Source organism: Gobio gobio, assembly GCF_949357685.1.
Source record: "Gobio gobio genome assembly, chromosome: 17".
Classification (NCBI taxonomy): Eukaryota; Metazoa; Chordata; class Actinopteri; order Cypriniformes; family Gobionidae; genus Gobio; species Gobio gobio.
In genome coordinates, this window is record NC_137110.1 from 4,001,300 (window position 1) to 4,022,451 (window position 21,152).

General features: G+C 36.4%; 2 protein-coding genes across 3 annotated transcripts in view; one reads left to right on the forward strand and one right to left on the reverse strand.

Annotated features, from left to right (window-relative positions):
• The first annotated feature begins 1,127 nt into the window (after positions 1-1,127).
• LOC307141572 (uncharacterized protein) lies at positions 1,128-14,948 on the forward strand. The gene is made up of 6 exons (XM_079841900.1): positions 1,128-1,186; positions 3,666-3,822; positions 3,907-3,990; positions 7,569-7,616; positions 7,940-7,972; positions 10,106-14,948. The coding sequence occupies exons 2-6, from the start codon at positions 3,718-3,720 to the stop codon at positions 10,196-10,198; spliced, it is 363 nt and encodes a 120-aa protein (XP_079698026.1). The 5' UTR covers positions 1,128-1,186; positions 3,666-3,717; the 3' UTR covers positions 10,199-14,948.
• Positions 14,949-15,005: 57 nt separating this feature from the next.
• cUnh3orf18 (chromosome Un C3orf18 homolog) overlaps positions 15,006-21,152 on the reverse strand; it is a 31,406-nt gene continuing 25,259 nt past the window's right edge. Inside the window, exons 5-6 of one of the 2 annotated variants that reach the window (XM_079841640.1) lie at positions 18,314-18,347; positions 15,007-15,873 (exon numbers count right to left, since the gene is read on the reverse strand). In XM_079841640.1, the coding sequence (XP_079697766.1) occupies positions 18,342-18,347 (6 nt within the window). In that variant the 3' untranslated portion in view covers positions 15,007-15,873; positions 18,314-18,341. Of the gene's footprint in view, positions 15,874-18,313; positions 18,348-21,152 lie in introns of both variants that reach the window. The other variant, XM_079841639.1, reaches the window with a different exon arrangement.

Below are 21,152 nucleotides of genomic sequence, written 5' to 3' on the forward strand. Positions count from 1 at the left end.
CCGCCCACAGCAGTCATAGTTAATTATATGCTAAAGCCCCGCCCACAGCAGTCATAGTTAATGATATGCTAAAGCCCCGCCCACAGCAGTCATAGTTAATGATATGCTAAAGCCCCGCCCACAGCAGTCATAGTTAATGATATGCTAAAGCCCCGGCCACAGCAGTCATAGTTAATTATATGCTAAAGCCCCGCCCACAGCAGTCATAGTTAATGATATGCTAAAGCCCCGCCCACAGCAGTCATAGTTAATTATATGCTAAAGCCCCGGCCACACGCTGACGTGATTGGTTACAAGGTAGTTTGTGATGTCAGTGAACCCGCGTTTTTTCACTGCAGCTTTAAGGAGCAAATACTCAGCAATGGCATTGACTTATGCATTTGCACATGGTTTGTCTTAAAGCATATTAAAAACACCACATAGACACATAAACAACATTAAAAACTTGATTTTCACCACAGGAGGTCTTTAAACCAATATTTAATGGATACAATTATTGACTGCAGGCAGGGGGACTTACATATTTTCATCAATACATAATTATGATATTATTTTATATCCTGGTTCTTCAATGATTTTACTGCCATGATGATATATCAAAACACCATGGTATCACTAAACATACTTCATAGTAATACTATGGTACTTTTGTGGTACTTTTGTCAGAGCTTTCTAATCTGTCAATGACTAATTTTGGTTTTCTTGAAATACTTCTTTAGGAGAAGAAGAAAAAAAACCCTGATTACTCATTCCTTGACGTTGTTTTATTAATATTTAAGGTCGTGTCATCACTGTAGCAAATCATATAGGCTAATGTTCTTTTTAAATGGTTGTTCATAGGCGTTATTTGTGCTTGTGACGCGACGCCACCAAGTTAAACAAGCCGTGCGGCAAGAAAACGCGACGCGACGCAACGATCAGCATCCAGTCGACAAAACAAAGCGTTTGCAGCGTCGCGCTCGACACGAAAGAAGAACTGCGGAGAGAACAAGAGGCGTGGCACTACAGTTTCACTTCTGAGAGGATGATTGACGTGTGAGGTCCTGTCCTGGCACAAAGGGGGCGTGGCGAGAAATGATGTCAATCATGTTATGTTGATGTACATAGTACATACTCGCGGTCTCATCATCACACGCGAAGCCGCTACTCCAGGTGAACGCAAAGTGCTGAGGACAAAGTAAACAAGGTAAAGCTCTACCCTAAATGGCATTTTTTTTAATTACAAATCAGTTGTGTTTGTGCTTAAGTTGTGTTGTTATCTAATGATATCTGAATATCTCAGATTTCATGTCAATGAAACACTGAGTTTTTAATATAGCCTTGCTAGTAGTACTATTATACCTTTTGTAAATTAAAATAATTACACTATAATTCCATGTTATCCTTCAAAGTACCATATAAATGCACATAAAGTTTCAGTACTATCAATGTATGCCTGATACCATCACTATAGCCATGCTTTGTAAAAGATGTATGCTATTATACACCAAAATATACCATGGTATTCGCATCTTCAAATAATTACCATGGTATATGCCCAAAAATGTCATTGCCTTAGGACTATCGGTTGCACTTGGTAACACTTGTTTATTTTACGGGTGTCCTTGATACATGTTACATATATTTACCATAGTAATAATAGTAAATTATGCATAATTACATGCAACTTACCCTAATTCTATAGGAAGGACATGTTAATTAATATTACTCAGTACTTAAATATAATCACACTGTAAAAACTGTAAAGTATAACCATATTTTACAGTATGTGTACTTACTAATATAAGGCAACTACATGGGTTCAGGTTCGGTTTAGGGGTAAGTTTAGTACCTAGTTATTACCCAGTTATTGCAATTATTATAATAAGTACATGTACATGGGGAACAGGACTGTGTGTTACCGTACTATCTAAAAAAAATAATAATTCCCCTCTGTTGTTGTGTTTCTCTGTGATAATATTTAGTTTCTCCCTCTTTAAATGTTGCTAAGGCTGTGTTTGATTCCTCAGGACGCCGCAAAGCGTGCACATTATGCGCTGTAGTTCACGACCTACGGTTTTCTGTAGGTCTGAAAGTATGTGAAAAATGTGGGCTGTCGTAATTGCCCACCATATGGAAAAATATTTTAAATACACTGAATTGCTAGCGTACCATTCCAGACCTCCAGAGTTTATTTTACTTTTGATTTGCGTTGATACATGTTCAAAAACACATGATAAAGCCATAGGTGTTTCCCAAAAAACATATGGCACTACTATGGTACGTTTGGGTACTTTTTTGTTGCTGCATTCTCCCTGATGCAAAAAAAGTACCTCATTATTACCACAAACTATGCATGGAAAAAACATGTTTTGAACTATGAGAATTACCATTGATTTTTAAACACCGTTGCGTATGAACATGCTTATCCTATAGCACATGGGGCTGTTTTGGGAAAGCTTATTTCTTATTAGGAGTCGCTGGGACGGTTTATGGCGTGGAACGGTTAGTTATATATGCAAGAGAGGAACATGGAAAGTTATGTTTCATGTGAATAGATGCCATTGAACAGGCTCCTAGAAGATCCTTCTCTGCCAGCAGGGGTTAAATAAGCTGTCATTGATGAAGTTCGTGTGTATATACATACATTCACTGCCTTTAAATGACTTATGATATGAGCGGGCAGCTGTTGGTTGAAGAGTGGAAATTATGATATTAGCTATAGTGAATACTGAGATACTACAAAAACACCTGAAATTACTCTTATGTTACTTCATTTTATATATAGAGAGAGAGACTTCTTTTCTGTGGGATATCAAAATCTCACACCTCACAGTTGTTACTGTTAATATTAGGAATGAGAAGATGACGAGCAGCATTGACTGCACATATAAAGTGATCGTATTAAAATAATGGCATGTGTGTGTTCAATACTCATGCTGTGTGTGTGTGTGTGTGTGTGTGTGTGTGTGTGTGTGTGTGTGTGTGTGTGTGTGTGTGTGTGTGTGTGTGTGTGTGTGTGTGTGTGTGTGTGTGTGTGTGTGTGTGTGTGTGTGTGTGTGTGTGTGTGTGTGTGTGTGTGTGTGTGTGTGTGTGTGTGTGTGTGTGTGTGTGTGAGAGAGAGAGAGAGATTCTGAGTATGGGACACCATACGTGGCTACACGTCACATCTGATGAGGACAAAGCGTTAAAATGCAATTTAAACTCTTATTTAGCTTAACTATTTGTTTGTTTAATAAGTAGTTGGCCTGTTTACATTTAAGGTGCAAAAATATGCAAATGTATTATAGTTATTATATAAGTTGGGTAATGTGCATTATATGCCAAAGAAAGACCTTACACTCTAAAAAAAAAAATTTCTATATGGCACCAAAAAAATGTATTAGTCGTAATCATAAAGGAACCACTTTTGGTGCTATATAGCACCTTATCCTAACATGTTCTGTATATGGTAGCGGTGCTATATAGCACCTTAGTCGAAGAACCGCTGAAGAACCGCCGAAGAACCACTGAAGCACCAAAATTGGTGCTATATAGCACTAAAAAAGGTTCCACTATGAATACGAGTCAAGAACCATTTTTGGTACCATTTTTAGAGTGTATTTTGTACAGTCCAGCTGTACATATTGTTGTTTTTTGCTCTAATGTAATGCATCTCTCTCCGTTTATTCCTGTGTCCACTCAAGCCTCGTTCAGATTGTGTGTGTCCATGCGTGTGTGAGGTGTTCTGGGGTCAGGATGGACATGGAGGAGAGCGGAGCAGGTCAGATGGAGGCAGTGGCCCCAGAGGAAGAGGCCCCGGCTCCTAAACGCAGCAGGGGACGACCTCGCAAACAACCACAGGTCAGAGAGATGCAAGGATGGATGGATACACACATACACACATATAAATAAATTGAGTAAATCCAAGTGAATTGCTTCCCTCAGGAGCCTGTTGAACCCTCAGCTCCCAGGAGGCCGAGAGGAAGACCGAGAGGCAGTAAAAATAAAGACCAGCGGGTCACAGCCAAAGTAAGAGAACTTGCTGGACTGCACTTAAAGGGGTCATGAACTGCATTGTTTTATTGTTTTATGTTTCCTGGGGTGCACTTATAATGTTAGTATGATTTAGAAATAAAAGGCATCCTGCCCTGATTTGAATTATCTGTTTGAAGGGGCGTGTCTGAATTTAGTGTAAACGCCCACTGCTGTGATTGGCTGACATCTTTGCATATGAAATAGCTAGTGTTATATGTGGAACTCTCCACATGTAAAAGTGTTGATTATAGCATTATATTCAGATCTATAGCGTTATATTCAGATCTATAGCGTTATATTCAGATCTATAGCGGTATATTTAGATCTATTGCATTATATTCAGATCTATAGCATTATATTCAGATCTATAGCGTTATATTCAGATCTATAGCGTTATATTCAGATCTATAGCGTTATATTCAGATCTATTGCATTATATTCAGATTTATAGCGTTATATTCAGATCTATAGCGTTATATTCAGATCTATAGCGTTATATTCAGATCTATAGCGTTATATTCAGATCTATAGCGTTATATTCAGATCTATAGTGTTATATTCAGATCTATAGTGTTAACTTCAGATCTATAGCGTTATATTCAGATCTATAGCGTTATATTCAGATCTATAGCGTTATTTTCAGATCTATAGCGTTATATTCAGATCTATGGCATTATATTCAGATCTATAGCGTTAACTTCAGATCTATAGCGTTATATTCAGATCTATGGCATTATATTCAGATCTATAGTGTTATATTCAGATCTATAGCGTTATATTCAGATCTATAGCGTTATATTCAGATCTATAGCGTTATATTCAGATCTATAGCGTTAACTTCAGATCTATAGCGTTATATTCAGATCTATAGCGTTATATTCAGATCTATAGCGTTATATTCAGATTTATAGCGTTATATTCAGATCTATAGCGTTATTTTCAGATCTATAGCGTTATATTCAGATCTATGGCATTATATTCAGATCTATAGCGTTATATTCAGATCTATAGCGTTATATTCAGATCTATAGCGTTAACTTCAGATCTATAGCGTTATATTCAGATCTATAGCGTTATATTCAGATCTATAGCATTATATTCAGATCTATAGCGTTATATTCAGATCTATAGCGTTAACTTCAGATCTATAGCGTTATATTCATATCTATAGCATTATATTCAGATCTATAGCGTTAACTTCAGATCTATAGCGTTATATTCAGATCTATAGCGTTATATTCAGATCTATAGCGTTATATTCAGATCTATAGCGTTATATTCAGATCTATTGCATTATATTCAGATCTATTGCATTATATTCATATCTATAGCGTTATATTCAGATCTATAGCGTTATATTCAGATCTATAGGATTATATTCAGATCTATAGCATTATATTCATATCTATAGCGTTATATTCAGATCTATAGCGTTATATTCAGATTTATAGCGTTATATTCAGATCTATAGCATTATATTCAGATCTATAGCGTTATATTCAGATCTATAGCGTTATATTCAGATCTATAGCGTTATATTCAGATCTATAGCGTTATATTCAGATCTATAGCATTATATTCAGATCTATAGCGTTATATTCAGATCTATAGCATTATATTCAGATCTATAGCATTATATTCAGATCTATAGCATTATATTCAGATCTATAGCGTTATATTCAGATCTATAGCATTATATTCAGATCTATAGCATTATATTCAGATCTATAGCATTATATTCAGATCTATAGCATTATATTCATATCTATAGCGTTATATTCAGATCTATAGCGTTATATTCAGATCTATAGCATTATATTCAGATCTATAGCGTTATATTCAGATCTATAGCGTTATATTCAGATTTTTAGCGTTATATTCAGATCTATTGCATTATATTCAGATCTATAGCGTTATATTCCGATTTATAGCATTATATTCAGATCTATTGCATTATATTCAGATCTATAGCAATATATATTCAGATCTATAGCGTTATATTCAGATCTATAGCATTATATTCAGATCTATAGCGTTCTATACAGATCTATAGCATTATATTCAGATCTATAGCATTATATTCAGATCTATAGCATTATATTCAGATCTATAGCATTATATTCCGATCTATAGCGTTATATATTCAGATCTATAGCATTATATTCAGATCTATAGCATTATATTCAGATCTATAGCATTATATTCAGATCTATAGCATTATATTCCGATCTATAGCATTATATTCAGATCTATAGCATTATATTCAGATCTATGGCATTATATTCAGATCTATAGCGTTATATTTAGATCTATAGATTGATCTATATATTCAGATTGTGGCATGAAAGGTTGCAGTGATGATCATTGTTGCTGATCACAGACATGTTGAGCTCATGAATGCTGTGATCTCGTCACTTTAACTCGATTTCTGCTCTCACGAATGCTTCCATCATAACTAACAGAGCAAACACGATGTAAATAAGAGATTTGTTGATAATAACGGGAGTTTTGTCAAGAGTCCAGAACTCAGTCACTGATAAACTCGCGCTGTTTGATTGACAGCTCCAGCGATTGTAAAGGGAGTAAAGCGTTCTTTGATCGCTTTCCATATATAATCTAAACACAGTTTAAATAACAGATTATTTTTAGTCCAGTTATAATATATCGCTCTTCTCTCCTCATCATCTCACTAACACCCCAGTGGGCGGGTCCAAAGTTGCGACGATGAAGTAGGCGTTGCTCTTCTGCCTGTACATGCGCATAAACTTTAATGACATCCCATTGTTAATCCGTAGGGTTTAATATGGAGTTTGCAGCTCTAATAGCTTCAGCTCTTCTTGGAAGGCTTTCCTAAAGGTTTAGGAGTGTGTTTATGGGGATTCTTCTAGAAGCTCATTTGTGAGGTCAGGCACTGATGTTGGATGAGAAGGCCTGGCTCTCAGTCTCCGCTCTAATTCATCCCAAAGGTGTTCAATCGGGTCGAGGTCAGGACTCTGTGCAGGCCAGTCCAGTTCCTCCACACCAAACTCGCTCATCATGTCTTTATGGAGCGACGCTTTGGGCACTGGTCAGTCATGCTGGGACAGGAGCTCATCCCCAAACTGTTCCCACAAAGTTGGGAGCATGAAATTGTCCAAAATGTCTTGGTAAAGCATTAAGAGTTCCTTTCACTGGAACTAAGGGGCCAAGCCCTGAAAAACAACCCCACCCCATAATCCCACCTCCACCAAACTTTACACTTGACACAATGCAGTCAGGCAAGTCCCGTTCTCCTGGCAACCACCAAACCCAGACTCGACCATGGGATTGTCAGACAGAGAAGCGTGATTGGTCACTCAGAGACTGTCTTCATGCCTAGTGCTTGATTTACACACCTGTGGCCATGGAAGTGATTGGAACACCTGAATTCAATGATTTGGAGGGGTGTCCCAATACTTTTGGCAATATAGTGTATGTCTAAAGCTCAAGGAAAATTAGATTCTCAGGTCATGACCCCTTTAAACCTAAGCTCACTGATGCTCTTTCAGACATATAACATGCGCTCTCATTCCTTCATCTGCTTTTGGATGCAGGTTGAGCCACAGAGAGAACGAAGACCTCGAGGTAGACCACGAAAATGGGTGAGAATCACACACACTTTCCTTCAAACTCTGCTGCATGTTAAATTAGCAATAAAATTACATGTACTAAAAGTGCATTAATACACATATATGAACATATGAGTATGTCTCCATTGGTCAGCAAAAGAGTAAAGGAAATATTTTTTTTATTGTATGACCCTTTTTAATATGAAATCAAACATTACCTTATTTACTTGATTAGATATTAATGTTAATGCACATGATTCCATTATTCTCTCTTGTTAAATATCCTGTTTCACTGTTCCTTTTTGTCGTTGACAGAACTGTCTTTTTTTATCCCTCTTTGTCTCTCTCATTTATAGCCTCAGGCGACCGTTCATCAGGAAGAACAGCAGGTAAAAACATTTCACACATATTAACCATATATACATGTATTATGGGGGGCCAAACAGGAAATAATTATATGCAAATCGTGAGTATATCTGCATATATAGTTACAAATCTGAATATATAAATGTAAATCTGCATATATATAGTTATGTCAGAATATATATATGTATAAATCCTAAATATATAGTTATAACTCTGAATATATAAATCTGAATATATAGTTATAACTCTGAATATTTAAATGTAAATCTGCGTGTATATATAGTTATAAGTCAGAATATATATGTATAAATCCTAAATATATAGTTATAACTCTGAATATATAAATGTAAATCTGAATATATAGTTACAAATCTGAATATATACATTTAAATCTGAATATTTAAATGTAAATCTGCATATATATAGTTATAAGTCAGAATATATATGTATAAATCCTAAATATATAGTTAAAACTCTGAATATATAAATGTAAATCTGAATATTTAAATGTAAATCTGCATATATATAGTTATAAGTCAGAATATATATGTATAAATCCTAAATATATAGTTAAAACTCTGAATATATAAATGTAAATCTGAATATATAGTTACAAATCTGAATATATACATGTAAATCTGAATATTTAAATGTAAATCTGCATATATATAGTTATAAGTCAGAATATATATGTATAAATCCTAAATATATAGTTAAAACTCTGAATATATAAATGTAAATCTGAATATATAGTTACAAATCTGAATATATAAATGTAAATCTGAATATTTAAATGTAAATCTGCATATATATAGTTATAAGTCAGAATATATTTGTATAAATCCTAAGTATATAGTTAAAACTCTGAATATATAAATGTAAATCTGAATATACAGTATAGTTATAAGTTACAATATATATTTATAAATCCTAAATATATAGTTATAACTGAATATATAAATGTAAATCTGAATATATAGTTATAACTCTGAATATTTAAATGTAAATCTGAATATACAGTTATAACTCTGAATATTTAAATGTAAATATGAATATATAGTTATAAATCTGAATATTATATTTGTATCTATATATTCAAATTTACATGTATATTCATGATTTAAAAACAACTATTTCCTGTTTGGCCCCCCATAATATATGTGTATATATATATATATATATATATATATATATATATATATATATATATATATATATATATATACGTATATATATATATATATATATATATATATATATATATATATATATATATATATATATATATATATATATATATATATATATATATATATATATATATATATATATACACATATATTATGGGTAAACAAAAATATGTTTTCAACATTGATAATAATAAACGCTATATATATATATATATATATATAGAGAGAGAGAGAGAGAGAGAGAGAGAGAGAGAGAGAGAGAGAAAGAGAGAGAGAGCTTATTATTATCAATGTTGAAAACATATTTTTGTTGATACATTCTTTGATGAATAGAAAGTTCAAAAGAACAGCATTTATTTGAAATAAAAATATATTGTGACGTTTTCGCTGTCACTTTTGACCAATATAATGCATCTTTCCTGAATAAATGTATTCATTGCTTTCAAAAAAATAAATCTTTAATATATAATATGTATTTAGAAAAGCTGTAGTACATTTAATTGCTCGTCTACAATAACAAGGCGCACATTATAAGAATACAGCAGTGTTCATAGAAATGTTTTTCACTGATTTAAAGTGGCAAAGACTCGATTTAATAATGAAACTCGATTAGTCGAGCCGATTATTTTCATTATCCGTCATTTTTATTCGTTTTTTTGCAGCCCTGCAACCCATAAAGAACCAAATGAATTGTAGAGCTTGAGAATGTTCTGATTCCTGATAAACCTGTCGATCGGTGACTGTCAAAAGTCGCAGGTCTTTTAGAAGTGAAACCCGGTAATGTGTTCAGAAACTCCCTGTTACTCATACAATTCACCGGTTAGCACAGAGCTAAATGACTCAGTGTGTTTAAGGGAAACCTAGCTCAGCTCCTTACATTTCTTGGTTTCCTGTCCCAACTGTCATGCTCATGCTCTCAGGTCACGCACACGTTTTCCTCTTGTCTTCTCTTTCCTCTGCACCTAGACCGCTAATCCTGCGGCTCAGGGGGTGGAGCCAACAGAAGCCCCGCCCACTCAGACTCCGCCTGCTGCGTTACTGTCACAGGAGAGCGACTAGAACTACCTCAGTGATGACTTTGATGCTAAATTCTCCATCTACACTGTAAAAAATGTGCCAGTGTTCAAATTGCACCCAAAACTGAGGGCACGCTGGGTGCCCTCGACAAGATCAGACACGCCCTTACAATATTTCTAACTTCAAAAGTGATCCAAAAATCTAAAATCATCACCAATCTTTATTGTGGACACCTGTCTGCAATTTACACTGCCATTTTATCATGATTTGTTTGGATTCTTAAACCACAATTTGGTGTCCAGAAACTGTAGTAAGCCCGTTCACACCAAAGAACGAGAACTATAACCTTATGAGCATTGTTGTCTGTCACTTTAATGCTCAAGCTCTTTAAAGTCCCACTGAAGTGCCTTAGTGTGTGTTGATGTAATTTCCACTGAAACAGGAAGACAGGGCGGGACATATTGAACAGTCCCTCCCCTTTATGAAATAGCCAATCGTGTTTCGTTTATATAACAGCTCAGCCAGAGCCGTTGAGCTCGGTAAACCCTCAGTTTCCTCCTAAACTCTAACCGTTTCTCTTCCTAATCTCCTCCATAACACTTTAAATACAGCATTCTGTGCAGAATTTAAACGGGTCCGATGCGTTTTCTGGTCTGCATCGACTCGATCACATGATCCGCTTTGTGCTATTGTGTCTCTGGACCGGAGCTGTGACGTTCACTGACACTAACATGAAACCAGACTTCATTCATCTCAATGGAAAACATATTTACACTATCGTTCTCTATCCCCTATATAGTGCACTGTCTGATCGTTCCCTATCCCCTATATAGTGCACTGTCTGATCGTTCCCTATCCCCTATATAGTGCACTGTCTGATCGTTCCCTATCCCCTATATAGAGCACTGTCTGATCGGTCCCTATCCCCTATATAGTACACTGTCTGATCGTTCCCTATCCCCTATATAGTGCACTGTCTGATCGGTCCCTATCCTCTATATAGTGCACTGTCTGATCGGTCCCTATCCCCTATATAGTGCACTGTCTGATCGTTCTCTATCCCCTATATAGTGCACTGTCTGTCTGATCGTTCCCTATCCCCTATATAGTGCACTGTCTGATCGTTCCCTATCCCCTATATAGTACACTGTCTGATCGTTCCCTATCCCCTATATAGTGCACTGTCTGATCGTTCCCTATCCCCTATATAGTGCACTGTCTGATCGTTCCCTATCCCCTATATAGTGCACTGTCTGATCGGTCCCTATCCTCTATATAGTGCACTGTCTGATCGGTCCCTATCTTCTATATAGTGCACTGTCTGATCGGTCCCTATCCTCTATATAGTGCACTGTCTGATCGGTCCCTATCCTCTATATAGTGCACTGTCTGATCGTTCCCTATCTTCTATATAGTGCACTGTCTGATCGTTCCCTATCCCCTATATAATGCACTGTCTGATCGTTCCCTATCCCCTATATAGTGCACTGTCTGATCGTTCCCTATCCCCTATATAGTGCACTGTCTGATCGGTCCCTATCCTCTATATAGTGCACTGTCTGATCGGTCCCTATCCCCTATATAGTGCACTGTCTGATCGTTCTCTATCCCCTATATAGTGCACTGTCTGTCTGATCGTTCCCTATCCCCTATATAGTACACTGTCTGATCGTTCCCTATCCCCTATATAGTACACTGTCTGATCGTTCCCTATCCCCTATATAGTGCACTGTCTGTCTGATCGTTCCCTATCCCCTATATAGTACACTGTCTGATCGTTCCCTATCCCCTATATAGTGCACTGTCTGATCGTTCTCTATCCCCTATATAGTGCACTGTCTGTCTGATCGTTCCCTATCCCCTATATAGTACACTGTCTGATCGTTCCCTATCCCCTATATAGTGCACTTTCTGATCGTTCCCTATGCCCTATATAGTACACTGTCTGATCGTTCCCTATCCCCTATATAGTACACTGTCTGATCGTTCCCTATCCCCTATATAGTGCACTGTCTGATCGGTCCCTATCCCCTATATAGTGCACTGTCTGATCGTTCCCTATCCCCTATATAGTGCACTGTCTGATCGTTCCCTATCCCCTATATAGTGCACTGTCTGATCGTTCCCTATCCCCTATATAGTGCACTGTCTGATCGTTCCCTATCCCCTATATAGTACACTGTCTGATCGTTCCCTATCCCCTATATAGTACACTGTCTGATCGTCCCCTATCCCCTATATAGTGCACTGTCTGATCGTCCCCTATCCCCTATATAGTGCACCGTCTGAATCGTTCCCTATCCCCTATGTAGTGCACTCTGTGTCATTCCCCATGTAGAAAAAGTGACTGATTTCAGCCGCAGCTTTATAATGTAGGGGACGGGGCTTCAGATTCTAGAGAGCATTTGATTGGACAGAAAATCTGATGTCATCAAAATCATTGATCCATATTAGTGGAAGTGAGAAACGAATGCTTATATCTTCTAAATATTAATGTTGTCATTGTTTTGCTTCTAGATAACAGTAAGGCTAACATATTCATACTAAAAACCAAAAAACATCTATTTTGATTTCATGGGGATTCTGATTGGCTGTCAATGTTTTTATAGATCATCAGCTGAAAGTGATTCCAACAATACCGTTATAGTTGTGGTGTGGACTCAGCTATTCTTTTATATTTAGAACTACGGTATATCTTTATCGTTATCGTCCTTGGTGTGAACGCGGCTTTATTCTTCTAACAGCACCACTCCATCGCTTTGGTTATATTACGTTTGGTTTAATCATCTACTTCTCAGGATTCTGGAAACATTATATTACCAAAGCTTGAAATGACTCACACGCTTTTAATGATTGATCTTCTAATGTATCATTTCTTTTTATTGTTTTATTTTAATGTTCTGTTTACACCAAACAAGGCACCTCAACAGCAGAAACCTCAGTCAATGAGCTTCCTCTCTCGAGACAACGGGTTATTTGTAATGTGTTACAGTGAAATGCATACAGTCTTGCTCAAAAGTTTACACACCCCTTGCAGAATCTGTAAAATGTGAATCATTTTAACAATATAAGTGATCATACAAAATGCATGTTATTAGGGGTCAAGAACCGAAAGTGCGAAGGCACCTATTACGAGTCTATGGCAGCCCATAGAACCGCGTGCGGTAAAGTTATGAAATTTGGCACACAGACAGAGGACAGTCCAAACATTCACCACAGCAAATTTGGAGTCTCTATCTTAATCCCTGTAGCGCCACCACCTGTCCAAAGTATGACTTACATTTGTGCTAATAACTTTCGAACCGTAAGGGCATCAAGAAGATTCGATTGTACGTCATGAAAATATTTCCGCCATTTTTAATTTTCCAAAAACCCTACTTTTTCGAACTCCTCCTAGGCGGTTGCTTTGATTTTCACGAAAATTGGTCCAGATCATCTTCAGACCACGCCGACAAAACGTTATGGAATTCAAGTTGATTGGTCAAGCCGTTCTCGAATAACGCACAAAACGAATTTAACGAAGTTCCCGCCAAAATGAAGGTGAGGCTATATCTCCACAGCGCTTTATCCAATTCTGACCAAACTTGGTGTGTGTTATGCCAACCATGACCTGAGGCTACCTGTTGTGTTTCGCTGCGGTGCCACCTAGTGGTCAGGAGATATTAAAAATTAACATTATTGCTTATAACTTCTGAACGCTTTGGCCAAAACTGGTCTCTTTAGATTCAGTGCATCATGCCGAGTCGGTACCCTGTTTTCCCATATCCGCCATTTTGAATCTTGTCAAAAGATACTATATTTTAGGAAAGCATTGGTGTATCGTAATGAAACTCTGTATGTGTCTTCGGCACCATGCCCTGATGGTACTCAAAAAGGTTCAGGGCAGCGCAACCTTGTGGTCAAAAGTTATAACAACATTTCCAAAAATGCAAAAAACTTTTGATTTCATTTGCCTGTTGTAATAAAAACTGGTCTTAATAGATTCCTTGGGTCATGCAGAGAACATAGATACCAAGTTTGCCATATTTGGCCGATCTTCCTGTCCGCCATTTTGTTTTTATTTAAAAACATCTTTTTCTAACTCCTCTTAGACCGTTTGTCCAATTTTCACCAAAATCGAATCGTATCATCTTCAGACTGTGCCGACAGAAAGGTATGGATTTAGTGTCGATAGACTAAATGATTTTCGTATAACGCAATGACGAATTTGAGGTATGATGCCAAAATGACTCTTGAGGCTGTATTTCAGCAATGCCTTGACATATTGACACCAAACTTTGCATGAAGAGAGTCATTGTCACCGCACTCTGACCACACCACATCAATTTCATGTTTCCTTCTGAAGCATCAGTGAATGTTTCAACCTTTTTTAATAGTTGTGTTTGAGTCCCTCAATTTTGTAAAAAAAAAAAAATAAAGAAAGAAAATCACAGATTGTGCAAGGGGGGTGTAAACTTTTGAGCAAGACTGTAAACTGTCAATGCAGTCTTTGGAACAGTATATCATTTTGGCACTGTATTATTAGATTTGTTTACTGCTAATTGTGTTGTTGCGCTGATATGGGGGCGATGTTTAAAGCATCTCCTATTGACAATACAGTTGTGCTCTGGTTCTTAAAAATGTGCTCATGAGGAATTTTTGATGCAATGTCAAATGCATCATGGTATATCATGTCAATTTAAACATTTGTGCCTCATAAATACAGGCTCAGGTCACTTTTTTACCTCTTTTCTACATTCTTCAATGGCCAGTAATGCTGTATGTTCATGAATAAAGTTACTGCTGATCCATCAGTTATTGTCTTGTGTTCATGTTTCCCTAGTTTTCAAGAACACACATGCACACGTCATAGAGTAAATATCATTTTTTATTATGTCCTTCGTTGTCATAAAAGTTAAAAACTTCTTTAAAATGATCTACCGCTGGTTTGTGGTGCACAGAGGATTATTACATCTACACACACACACACACACACACACACGTTCAACATTTGTGCAGATTCAGACTCTGTGACAGATCACGTGGAAGATCTTTATAATTCTGTCTCACACGCTCACAATTTAAATGAAACAGTTGTAACTTTAAAGCTGAAATCCTCTTGATGGGGAAGTTCCTTTAAGTAAACGCATCAGTTCACAGAAAGCTTTCAGCTGTGAATAAATAATAAATCATGTTTCTCTCAATCACCAAACGAAGATTTCTCACATGCGCAAGGGGTTTAAAGTCGCATTCGAATTCCCTTCTTAAAAACACAGATCATTTGATCAGTCATTCACATAAACAAGAAACACAATGAGCACACATTCAGTGTTTCGCATTATGCAGAAATCTGTCAAAATAAAGTCTTCACACAGCTGGACTTATTTAATCGTATTCGTCAGTGCACACCGTAAAAAAGATTCTCGTCATTGTGTATTTGTTACATGTGCACTCAGGGTTTATACTCTTATCATTCAAATCAAAGCGGTCAAAAGATGTAGATTGTAACTTTGGCTTAGAAATGATTCATTGGAAAAGGCAGCATTAAACCCGATATTTCAGATTTTGCTGGGATTCTTTTAACAGCGCACTATATTGTAGCAAATGTCAATGCAAATATTCCTGAATCCCAGTGTGTCCAGTTGTCCAGAGGGTGGTCATGCGTTAATGGCATCGGCCACGTCAGTGAAAACAAGTCGACTGGGTTTCTGAGTTGTTCCCTGACTTGTGGTCAGTGTCTGTGGCGGGAAAGAGAGAGTGAACATTAGTAAATAACATAACAATACACATTTAAAGGTGCGGTATGTAAGCTAGTGGTTGACATAGGTACTGCAGTCCAAATTCAAACTATTGGAGATGTTGTTTGCCCCGCCCCCTCCTCATCATCATAGCTTGAGGACACAACAGGAGCGAGTGTACTTAACAATGAAAGCCACACTGTAAGTTGACGAATTGATTTATCCGTGTTTTGTTCTGCCTTCATGTGCTATTAAAAATGCCCAATTCCCACTTTAGAAGTCGTGATTACGAGCTTGTTGCATTCATCTGCTTTGTTGTCGGAATGAACAGGAATCATGGAGGACACCATGATTTATTCTTGCCTATTTATTGGGATAATCTTATTAAAACCAACATCATATGTAGTGTCCCATGCACTGACAACTAGGGCTGTGCGATATTGAAGAGAAATGCGATATCCTTGTTAAATAATGCGATACAATATTGCTTTAAGTGTGTAATATCTATTTAAATTATATTATATTTAAAAAACTGAGATGATGCCATTTATGTGTTTCACATTCTTTCTAGGAAAAGAAAGCATTGACAGTTCGAGTGTGTAACAAGACACGAAAAAAAGAACGGCTTGTGCGCACGTTTCGGTGTGTGTGTCAGACAGCGCGAGACTGCAAGGAGTTGTTTTCCGCAAGTTATTGCGTTTAATAAATCTTTTTAACGTCAAGCAAGTCACATAAGTAACAGTCGTGTGCCCAGCCTATTCTCTGATATACGCGTTGATTTTCACAATGTTGAAGTAGCCTATTAAAATCATTCAGATATTGCGTGCCCTTGCGATATGCATATTGAGATATGTACATTTGCGATATTTCGATAATTTTTATATATTGCACAGCCCTACTGACAACCATATAAACATTCCAACATCTGCCAATTCTGTAATTTCAGTCAAATGCAGGCTATTTTCGCTGTGTAACAAACATACAATACGCTTCAAATGATTACTCGTAAATATCAAGCGGCTCCTCCCACAGTTTCTCTTGATACTGAAGTACTGACTTGATACAAAAAAACCCTAAATAACGACTTACATAGTGATGACGGTTTCAAAACACGGCATCATGAAGCTTCGAAGCGTTATGAATCAGTGAGTCGATTCAGCAGTTTGAATCGCCAAATTTCAGCGGTTTGACACGCGATCAGAATCATGATTCGGCTCAGTGATTCATAACGCTTCGAAGCTTCATGAGGCCGTGTTTTGAAATCGGTCATCACTATGTAAGTCGTTATTTAGGGTTTTTTGCGCACAAAAACTATTCTCGCCGATTTATAAAGTTATTGTAGAACCACTGTAGTGAGATGGACTTTGTAACAACGTCTTTAATACCTTTTAAGGGTCTTGAGAGTGTAAAGTGCATTGTGCCAATGGAGGCCTTTCAGAGCATCAGATTTACACTAAAATATCTTAATTTCTGTTCTGAAGATGAACGGAGGTCTGACGGGTGTCGAACGACATGAGGGTAAGTAATTAATGACAGAATTTTCATTTTTGGGTGAACTAACCCTTTAAAATGCCCAACTTTACAGCAGAAGAACACAAGTTTACAGTCTGGGACAAATTGTGGGTTTGGTCTATACGGCTAATTTTGCCCTTCATGACGACTGTGAGGGGGTGGATTTTTTTTATAACTCATTCATTTACATTATATAAAGCCTTAAAGTTCTGCATAATTAAGGGCGTGGCCACTTTGAGTGACAGGTGGATTGCCGTTTGTCTGCTGTCTGTTAGTTATCGCGTCACTTAAGCTCCGCCCACGTCCCGCCTCTTTGCCCATTTTCTGTTATCCGATGACGTGCTGACAAGATGGCGACGGCCAGCTCGACCCGACTTTACGCTTCAAAGCGGCTCTTCAGATCCCTATGGGCGACGCCACGGACACTACGTCCATATTTTTTTACAGTCTATGGTAAATATGCACAACATTAATGTCAAGACGATCCAGCTGTTTTGGGGAAAAAACTAATAAAATCACACCTGCCACAGCAGCAGTTCTCCCCACCACCATGTTTAAAGTATATGGCGCCCATCTCGGGAATATGGGTATCAAAATGTGATGTGCAATTTTTACCTAGAAACTTCCAATAGCACGTGAAGGCAGCATTAATGTGCTCTCGTTCATAGAGATATTAAGATGGATGCTGAGGCTTTTTATGTCAGGGTAGAATCTGTGACTTACATTCAGCACCTTTAAACCTAGTTGTACAGTGTGACACTGAATGAGTTGTGTTGTGCTGACAGTGAGAATGAGACGAATGCGGCTCGTAGTGCCAGAACACGAATGGAGGATTTGACGGTGGATTGAGTCACAGATGCTGTTTGATGATTATGATATGATATGAACTGATATGAAATCAACACATTTACACTGATGGATACTTTACCACAGATAACAGACCACATGGCCTTGTGTCAGAACTTAAGAGAAATGAGAATGATAAAAACTGAAATTAAGATAGAGCATAATAATAATAATAATAATAATAATAATGTATGGTAGAAATTATTTTGAAAGATACCACATGTTGTCTTAGGCTATCTATCTATCTATCTATCTATCTATCTATCTATCTATCTATCTATCTATCTATCTATCTATCTATCTATCTATCTATCTATCTATCTATCTATCTATCTATCTATCTATCCATCCATCCATCCATCCATCCATCCATCCATCCATCCATCCATCCATCCATCCATCCATCCATCCATCCATCCATCCATCCATCCATCCATCCATCCATCCATCCATCCATCCATCCATCCATCCATCCATCCATCCATCCATCCATCTATCTATCTATCTATCTATCTATCTATCTATCTATCTATCTATCTATCTATCTATCTATCTATCTATCTATCTATCTATCTATCTATCTATCTACCTACCCACCCATCCAGTGCAGTTATTCTGATAATTGTGGATCTTTTTTTGCAAAACTGTTAAAAAACTATTTTATTTGATGGAACATAAAACTTAAAGAATAATATTATTTGGTAGTATTATTTATATTTATTGTAAAAAAAATATTTTTTAGGTTTTGTTATGTAAATTAATTTAACTTAAAAAGTTTGATTATTTTATTGGTTTGTGATTTTTTTATTTTCATTTCAGATCCATTAAATTCAAGCTATATATATATTAGTATATGTTTTTAAAAGAAGCCTTTTTCGGCTTCAGTTTCGTTTTACGGCCAAGTGCATCCTAAACTTTCGGTTTCGGTTTCAGACCAAAATTTTCATTTCGGTGCATCACTACTATCTATCTATCTATCTATCTATCTATCTATCTATCTATCTATCTATCTATCTATCTATCTATCTATCTATCTATCTATCTATCTATCTATCTATCTATCTATCTATCTATCTATCTATCCATCCATCCATCCATCCATCCATCCATCCATCCATCCATCCATCCATCCATCCATCCATCCATCCATCCATCCATCCATCCATCCATCCATCCATCCATCCATCCATCCATCCATCCATCCATCCATCCATCCATCCATCCATCCATCCATCCATCCATCCATCCATCCATCCATCCATCCATCCATCCATCCATCCATCCATCCATCTATCTATCTATCTATCTATCTATCTATCTATCTATCTATCTATCTATCTATCTATCTATCTATCTATCTATCTATCTATCTATCTATCTATCTATCTATCTATCTATCTATCTATCTACCTACCCACCCATCCAGTGCAGTTATTCTGATAATTGTGGATCTTTTTTTGCAAAACTGTTAAAAAACTATTTTATTTGATGGAACATAAAACTTAAAGAATAATATTATTTGGTAGTATTATTTATATTTATTGTAAAAAAAATATTTTTTAGGTTTTGTTATGTAAATTAATTTAACTTAAAAAGTTTGATTATTTTATTGGTTTGTGATTTTTTTATTTTCATTTCAGATCCATTAAATTCAAGCTATATATATATTAGTATATGTTTTTAAAAGAAGCCTTTTTCGGCTTCAGTTTCGTTTTACGGCCAAGTGCATCCTAAACTTTCGGTTTCGGTTTCAGACCAAAATTTTCATTTCGGTGCATCACTACTATCTATCTATCTATCTATCTATCTATCTATCTATCTATCTATCTATCTATCTATCTATCTATCTATCTATCTATCTATCTATCTATCTATCTATCTATCTATCTATCTATCCATCCATCCATCCATCCATCCATCCATCCATCCATCCATCCATCCATCCATCCATCCATCCATCCATCCATCCATCCATCCATCCATCCATCCATCCATCCATCCATCCATCCATCCATCCATCCATCCATCCATCCATCCATCCATCCATCCATCCATCCATCCATCCATCCATCCATCCATCCATCCATCCATCCATCCATCCATCCATCCATCCATCCATCCATCCATCCATCCATCTATCTATCTATCTATCTATCTATCTATCTATCTATCTATCTATCTATCTATCTATCTATCTATCTATCTATCTATCTATCTATCTATCTATCTATCTATCTATCTATCTATCTACCTACCCACCCATCCAGTGCAGTTATTCTGATAATTGTGGATCTTTTTTTGCAAAACTGTTAAAAAACTATTTTATTTGATGGAACATAAAACTTAAAGAATAATATTATTTGGTAGTATTATTTATATTTATTGTAAAAAAAATATTTTTTAGGTTTTGTTATGTAAATTAATTTAACTTAAAAAGTTTGATTATTTTATTGGTTTGTGATTTTTTTATTTTCATTTCAGATCCATTAAATTCAAGCTATATATATATTAGTATATGTTTTTAAAAGAAGCCTTTTTCGGCTTCAGTTTCGTTTTACGGCCAAGTGCATCCTAAACTTTCGGTTTCGGTTTCAGACCAAAATTTTCATTTCGGTGCATCACTACTATCTATCTATCTATCTATCTATCTATCTATCTATCTATCTATCTATCTATCTATCTATCTATCTATCTATCTATCTATCTATCTATCTATCTATCTATCTATCCATCCATCCATCCATCCATCCATCCATCCATCCATCCATCCATCCATCCATCCATCCATCCATCCATCCATCCATCCATCCATCCATCCATCCATCTATCTATCTATCTATCTATCTATCTATCTATCTACACAGAAATAACAATTTTATTTTTAAAACCAGCAATGTATCCCCTATCGACCGTGTTGTGCT

Bases quoted from the DNA above. Each gene is read 5' to 3' on its own strand.
- LOC307141572 (XM_079841900.1), top strand. From the start codon at position 3,718: ATGGACATGGAGGAGAGCGGAGCAGGTCAGATGGAGGCAGTGGCCCCA. The intron at 3,991-7,568 runs GTAAGAGAACTT...TTTTGGATGCAG, and splicing joins ACCAGCGGGTCACAGCCAAA to GTTGAGCCACAGAGAGAACG. The intron at 7,973-10,105 runs GTAAAAACATTT...CTCTGCACCTAG, and splicing joins TTCATCAGGAAGAACAGCAG to ACCGCTAATCCTGCGGCTCA.